The 7826-nt window shown below is 35.9% G+C and overlaps 1 protein-coding gene across 2 annotated transcripts in view; it reads left to right on the top strand.

Moving 5' to 3' along the window:
* PPP3CA (protein phosphatase 3 catalytic subunit alpha) overlaps positions 1-7826 on the top strand; it is a 152530-nt gene that overhangs the window by 91319 nt on the left and 53385 nt on the right. For both annotated transcript variants that reach the window (XM_072405627.1, XM_072405628.1), the window contains exon 3: positions 7537-7661. In XM_072405627.1, the coding sequence (XP_072261728.1) occupies positions 7537-7661 (125 nt within the window). The remainder of the gene's footprint in view (positions 1-7536; positions 7662-7826) is intronic.

The following is a 7826-nucleotide window of genomic DNA, read 5'->3' as shown; positions in this document are numbered from 1 at the left end:
AGTGATCATGAGTGACTTCCAACAATAAATGTGTACTGTAGTCTTCTTCATGGAAAAATAAGACATCCCCTGAAAATAAGACCTAGGGCATATTTTGGCATTTCAAAAAATATAAGACAGTACCTTATAATCGGGGAAACAGGGTAACAAAAGACATTTTATTGTAGGGTGACAGTGTGATTCTTTTGTCATTGCTTTCATTATAATCCTAAGTATTATGTTATACCATGTCATTTATGTCCGGCTCTTTTCTACATCTCTTCTACTACTTTGACCTTTAATTAAAAAAAATATTAAATGAAAAGCTAAATCAAAGAATAAAAACATCATGCTTGCTTATCTCCTGTGTTAACACTGAACTCTCTGGGAAAACCTAAAACTTTCTTTATACTCCTCTCCCTTTTGGCCTTTGTTACCAGTTCTCCTCTGACACTGCTGACAGCACAATAAGTAGCAAATCTTAGCTCTATTGAGTTATATCTGCATGTTGTATATTTGGCTGAAATCTGTGTGGAATATGACAGCAGATTAGAAAACTTTAGCAAGGTCAGATGTTTTTCCGCTCAAATCACTGCCTCTCACACAATGGGCCTGATTTATTAAAGCTCTCCAAGGCTTGAGAGAAAACACTTTCATCAGATCCAGTAAACCTGGAATTGATTTCTTCAAAGTAATTTTTTATTTGCTAGCAAATGTTTTAAATCCTGGACCAGATCCATTCCAGGTTTGCAGGATAACCCAGCTTCACTGATGAAAGTGTATTCTCTCTAGCCTTGGAGAACTGTAATAAATCAGGCTCACTGTATCAGCACATAAGGCATCTTGGATGCACTGTATTTGCATGCAAACCACCATAGGAAAGGCTCACACATAAAACAGGCCTAATGACTGACAGAACATAAAGTACATGTCTGAAAGGAGAAGACTTGGACAGCACATATGGGCAGGCCAGGGCTTGATAATCCATTAGACCGAAAATGAGATGGAGTCTCATTAGATACCTGCTGCCTTTAAAGTGTGTTTTGCAGGGAAAATATTACTATATGCAAGGGTTCAAAAAGATAGGTTAGGCTGGACTTGAGATTTTACACATTACATATTCAGGGTACTTATTTGACAAGACAGTGATTATGAGCAAAATAAGTAAATCATGAGAAACAGATCCTAAATCCAGTGCTGTCAGATGATTTAAGTGATGATATCTGATTGGTTGCTATCAGTCAGCACTTAGCATGTTGTGGCTGTTATCTGTGCTACAATATTCAATTAGTCCACTAGACTATGCTTTGAAATTAGCATCTCTCAGTTATGTGCTGCTAGTCTCTCTGAAATCCCCAAGTGTCACTTGTGTTGTCTGCGAAGATCAGGATGAATTCTGCTCGTCTTTAGCAGCTCAAATTTTAAAATGTGAGCTTGGATTTTGCATTTTTTAGCTGGCCTCTGAAAGCTCACATCTACTTTGCAAAAGGCTTTTTTATAATGAGTCTGCAAGTATCACAGCGAACTTAGTCAGTTGATCACAAAATCTGTTCTCAAAGCATTTTAAAATGTCATTATTGTCTCCTAACAGTGATGGTATTCAGACACTAAACCTTTTCCCATTAAAGTGCAATATGCATTTTCCATTAGACACATTTGTCTTCAGCACCTAATAAACATCTCAATGATCATTAGAAACTTTTGTTTTGTCAGCTCTGCACTAAATGTTGTAAATGGAACCACTTAGGTTGTATTGATAATGAACAACATGGACAGCAACAACTCTAGACCAATATACTTTACACAAATGGTTGTAAAATGGTTGTAAAAAAAAAAAAAAAAAGTACACTTATACACACTTTTACCCAGCAAGGGCCCCTCCTTTGCTTCTTTTTCTTTAGCCTCAAAACAGTAATTTATATTTCTTTCTCATTTACAGCCTTTTGAAAAGCCAACCTGAAAGTGATATTTTCATTTTAATAGTTGCTGGAGAAAAGAATTGCCTGACAGTTTCTTGTATGTATCTGGGCGCTCAAAAGTGAAATCTCTACACTTGCTATTGTCTTAAAGCAACATCCTACATTGAAGGTGGAGATGCAGCCTAGGCTTTTTATTAAAATATTGATAGAGAAGGATTAGAGCATGTTTTTTATTAGTGAAAAGTGAGTAACTCATTAAGGTGAAAGATGTTGGAGGAATGGGAAGTGGAATTATAGCTCTGCTTTGAAAATCGGCAATCATGCAGGTCCTTAGTGTGGAAAAGGACAGGTTATATCTCTTCACTAATGTATACTTATCTGCCAGTTTATGTTTTTTCTTTTTTTTAAAAAAGCACAGCGTACAATGCCAGGTATATAGGGGGTGTTCTGGAGGTGTTGAGATGAATGAACTCCTGAGCACAACAAGATGGCCAAGGATTAATTGTCTTATTAGTTTCAGGGGTCGCAAAAAGACCACTAGATATGAGGTTGTGTTGCAAATCAGAAGCAGATTATTTATGGTACCGGAAAGGCAAGCAGTATACAAAGTATATACTTAGCAAGTCTTCTTACTAACAGGGAAACATCTCACTATTTAGAGATAATATGCATAACTAGGCAGTTATTTGGGCATCATTTCCCAGATGGAGCTGACAATGTCTAATCATCTTGCATATTTTGTGATTAGGAATGAAACAGTAAACTGGGTGTTTGTATCATACATCTGATTACAACTAGTTTAAGCTAGTATTCCAAGTTAGAATATAGGTTGTGGTTTATGCCAGCCTCAGTTCCAGTGTCTGCCAATGGGCAGCGGCGGGTCACTATAGCTTCTCTTCCAGAGAACTTCTCATGGTATGTTCTTGAGGTTAGTTCAAAAGCTAAAAAGCAGAATGCAGCTGACGGCATACTTTTCTAGTCCTTACTACACCTAAACTATATTTTCAACACATGAAAGAGAAGATGGTGGCACCCACAAAGAAACGGGGACAGGTTAGTGTATTTAAAAAATTGTGATCAGGCAGGTAAGGTTATTTTATTGCTAAAAATGTTTCTAATATCCCAGCCCTTTTCAAATGAACTCATCTTTACAACTGAAATCAACCTCAACTCAACTTTGCACATGAGAAATGTTTCTCCTAAAATACTGGTTCAACAAGAGATATAAAGGTGCAGACTGGATATGGATTTTTACCAGACAGGATATAGACATTGGGGGTGACCTAAGCAGATCTGTGTTCAGTTAAGTGTATTTAGGGGGACAAGGTAGTTAGCCCTGGGATTTTAGGCTATTACTGTACTTGACCCTTTAATTTTGAAAGATTGATGGATTTGTGCTATTAGTTGAACTCTACGGACAGTTTTACAGCCTATACTAAATATTTACCCTTCATTTGTTGTAACTGCAAGACAGAAAATTAAGGCAGCTCTGATATGTTACAAACAACATGTGCCTAGTAACTAGAGAATGATGAAAACCAAATCAGTTTTTCTTGTTCTAAGTAGAGGATACAAGGGACAGTAAGGAACAAACCCATGAAGTCACAAAGCCCCAAAACAAAATATAGTTTATGGTTATCTGGACCTTGCATGTTCAGTATATAATTGGATGTTTTCCAAGGATACATGTCCAGCCTTTTGTGCTCATTAAAGGACCCTCATTTCTCTTTTCTATGAAATGGGTATACCTTGCGTTCAAGTTCTGTATATTTAATAAAACCTATCCGGTAAAGAGTGTGTATTATCTTTACAAAATGTCAGTGTATTTCACAACTATTGTTTAAAAACAGAGGCACATAATGAAAGTGCTACAATGGAAATATAGGAAAGTACAATGTATCAGAAGGTGTGACAGCTTTGGCCTGTTGACCTCTGCAAACTTGGAAAGAAGATTACCTGTTAATTTCCATTTTCTCTGTTTAGTGACCTTGGAAAACATTACCCACAATTTGAAATTTAAAGGTGACCAAGAAGCCAAACCCTGTTGAAAAAAATATACAAACTGTACACAAAACAGTGTTAAAATACATAGCCTTTGCTTGTATATGTAGAATGGCTGCCTTTTAATTAGCTTTCTCTTAACATTAGTTGGTCATACAAAGGTATGCCTACTGTATGTATCTGTATCTCTTAGTTAAAGCATTTCAGATGGGGTTTTTCATGTGCACAGAAAACAGAATCGAGTAAAAATCCATTACAAATTTACCATAAAAAGCTAAATTTGCTTGCATGGACAATTACAGGGGCACAAATTCAAGTTCTCGTCATGTCTACCATCTGTTACAGAGCTGAGCCCAGAACTTTGTACACTGACAGCAATTCATTTGGTAACTTTTCTGCAGACTGCATGCTAGATGCTCCTTCACAGCTGCTCAGTGAAAATTGCAGGTGAAAGACTAGCAGTTCTTGAAAGTGTGTGACTGTATTCGAAGGAGGATGTGCTTCATGTAAATCGCACATACAGCCACACAAATTTAAAAAAATCGTCCAATTCTCTTTTATCATTATTATGCATAACACTACTGATCAAGTGTGAAGAAACCCTAGGGCTATCTCACAAGCCAACTAAAAATGGGAAGCAAGACATTAATACTTACTTACTAATCACTTATTACTAATTAGTAATTACTTACTAATCACTTATTACAAAATGATTGTTCCTTTTTTTTTAAAGAATACCTCCATCCATCATTAATATATTTTTTTTAGTAGAACTTAAATTAAAAAAAATAAGTCAGCTAGATCATACTTCCCCACCACCTCACTCCCGCAGCTGTGCAAATGACGAAACAGACATGATTTAACCCCCGGCAAATGGTAATCTGTACTTCCAGCACTGGCGGCTCTTATTTACTGATGCGCCTTTTTTCCTTGGCCAATCACAGAGCACCTTGTATTCTGTACATGGCCAGTGATTGGCCAGAACAAAGAGAATAAACAACAAGATGTTTTAGTAAATACCAAGTGTGAATAGAGTACTAAACACTTAATATACACTAGCCAAAGCTTGAGTAGAAAAGCTTTTTACCCGCTACATGCTGTGCGAAAGCAGTGATCTGTCTGCAGCACCCTTTTAAATAAAAAAAAAAATAACTCTTTAATCAGCAAGGGGGTCACATCCTGGCAGTGATGTCTTGTTGAGGTGTATAAATTACAAACCTGTTAAAGAAATAAACCTTTACTGCTTTGATGAGTTTGGAAGAACTGCATTCCCAACTGTTATACGTCATCACTATTTTTTACATTAACATATACTGATACTGAGTAATACTGTGTCCTGTGTGTCGGCAAAGTTTTCAAGTAATGACAGTTAGTCCTGGCATTTAGCTGTCATTTAGCTGTGCTTGTGTATTAAACATGAGATTACTTAGTTGAAAGCATGGTAAATGAACACATTTCTGCTGCTGAAGTTAGCTATTATTCCCTTTGGCCTTATAAAGGCTTTTAAATCACATAAGGCAGTTTAGTGCAGTGTGCTTGGATTTTTGTCTGCATGCACTAATTGTTTTCAGGAGTCACTTGGGGTAGCTGCTATCAAAACACAGAAAGCTTATTTCAGATACCTTTCTTTGTTGGTATCTCATCTTTTTAATTCAGCTGTGTGCAGAAATTGGTAAAAAAAATAAAAAAGACATTGCTTTGCTGTTGTCAGTTACATCATCTATGTCATTTCTATTCATTACCTCTTTTTGTTTTACAACTAATCTTTTTTTTTTTTTTTTTGGGTTAGCATATAGTTTTCTATTCACAGGCCCAGGTTCAGAATGTAAGATGTGAACCTCAGAAAACTGAAGAATGTTGCAGAGCACTCCCTAAGCTAGGTCTTTTGGTCATACCTCAGTGACAAGTGTACCCTCATGGACAGTAGATAAGGGGAGGTTTAGGATACAGGGCGGGAGGATAGGTAAACTGCATAAAGTATGTAAGTAAGTCTCACTAAGGACAAAATATCTTCATCATGCTGCATTTATTTAGCTAACTGTACTTTTAGCATTTTTTCACCCAGTCACCCAGAAGTAATTACCAATTAGTACATTTAGATTTTTTCCCTACTACACTTTTCCACTACACTGTGCCCCATGTTACATTTTTTCTTTGTCTGGTTTTAGATGTGCATTTTATTTTTGTCTTTTTATATTGTTGGCATAAGGTTAATAATAAATTATAAATATTGTTACAATATAGAATGGGTATATTCCAGCACACAGATGTTCCTAATTGGATGAATGTTTTGTCACAGTGTTTGAGATCCCCTAATCCACAAAAATACCTGTAGGACCATGGATTAGACTAACTTGCATGGTAGAATTACCATATGAAATAAGGAGAATCCCTTCATAAAACACCAATATATTTGGGTTACCACCTCCCTGGAAATTCTTAAAAAGGATTTTTTAAGCCATTGGCTATACACCCAGGGGTAAAGCCCAAACGAGGGAGTTGTGTGACAAAAGAAATTTGTGATCAAAATATGTAAACAATTTTTTCTGATATCCTATAAAAGACACAAACAAATTTATATACACAATTATTCTATAAAAGTCACAAGGTACCGTACATTACACTTTATCTGTTCAGTACCTACCTTATTCTTCAACAGTTAAGATTAACTGTTGTTAGGACTTTAAATAATGTTCTGTTTCTATGTCGAATGACAATCTTATTGGATTTTTTTTCTTAATTAGGGCTTTCTGCGATCTTGTGTTGAAACTTTATTTTTTCTATTTTGAATGAATATGAACCCATTGAAACCCTGTACCTTGTGATTTTTTTATAGTTGAATTGTGAACCTATATTTTTTGTTTGTATGTCTTTTATATGATCTCAATATAAACTGTTTAGATATTTAAATCACAATACTATTTTGCCACACAACTCGTTCTTTTGTGTAAGGGCTTTTTTGCCTTTTTCCTGTTTATTTACCTTGCATAGTAATCTTGGATGAATATGTCTACCCCTCATTCTATTATTTTAGTGATTAAACAATCACATAAAAAAATTGTATTTCTTAAAGGAATTCTACTTTATTCATTGACATAGTTTCATATAGTAAACATTTGTAAGCCATTTTTAAGGACAAGACAGTTGTAGGAGTCAGAAACACAGCATCATTTGTTTTACCTATTCAGGGAGGCGGCAGACATGACAAAACAAGTATGTGTTAAGTATTTTTTTTAATATAAAAATAATTTATTTTAATGTGAACCATTTTGTCATCATCTTATATAACAAAGGTTTGATTTGTGGCAAGACACCTAAGTCTGAGCCTTGCCTAATTGCCTAATGTCTCTCTTGCTCCCATTGTGAACATTTTCCCATGTCTTGTGGAATGTCAGCTAAAGGCAGCACAGTTCCTGTAGGCAAAAAATGGCCTCCATTTTTCTTCTGGCAGTGTTGGTAACTGTGAACACAGGGCTCCAACATTTCTGGTGGTCTTTGTTTGAAACAGCCTGCCATTCTACTGTTGCAGGGTGACCTCATTCTATGTCTGCTAGCCATTGACATAAAATGATAATAAATGAACAGGGCAAAGTTTGTTGCACGTGTATTACAATATGTGAACATTTTTCTCTTGCAGTGTGTGGAGATATCCATGGCCAATTTTTTGACTTGATGAAGTTATTTGAAGTGGGAGGCTCGCCTGCCAACACACGTTACCTCTTCTTGGGCGACTACGTTGACAGAGGATACTTCAGCATTGAAGTAATTACAGTTCAATTTTTCATACAGGATTCCCTTACACACACATGCTTCTTTAACCACCTGGGCGTTACACTGATGTCTAGATTTCTGTACCAAAAGCGTTACACTGTTTTTCATGAAATTTTTTTTTTAAATTGTAGAGCTGTGAGTTACAGAAATATGTCC

This window comes from Pyxicephalus adspersus, chromosome 3, assembly GCF_032062135.1.
Source record: "Pyxicephalus adspersus chromosome 3, UCB_Pads_2.0, whole genome shotgun sequence".
In the NCBI taxonomy this organism is placed as follows: domain Eukaryota; kingdom Metazoa; phylum Chordata; class Amphibia; order Anura; family Pyxicephalidae; genus Pyxicephalus; species Pyxicephalus adspersus.
This window is presented reverse-complemented; position numbering and strand designations above follow the sequence as displayed.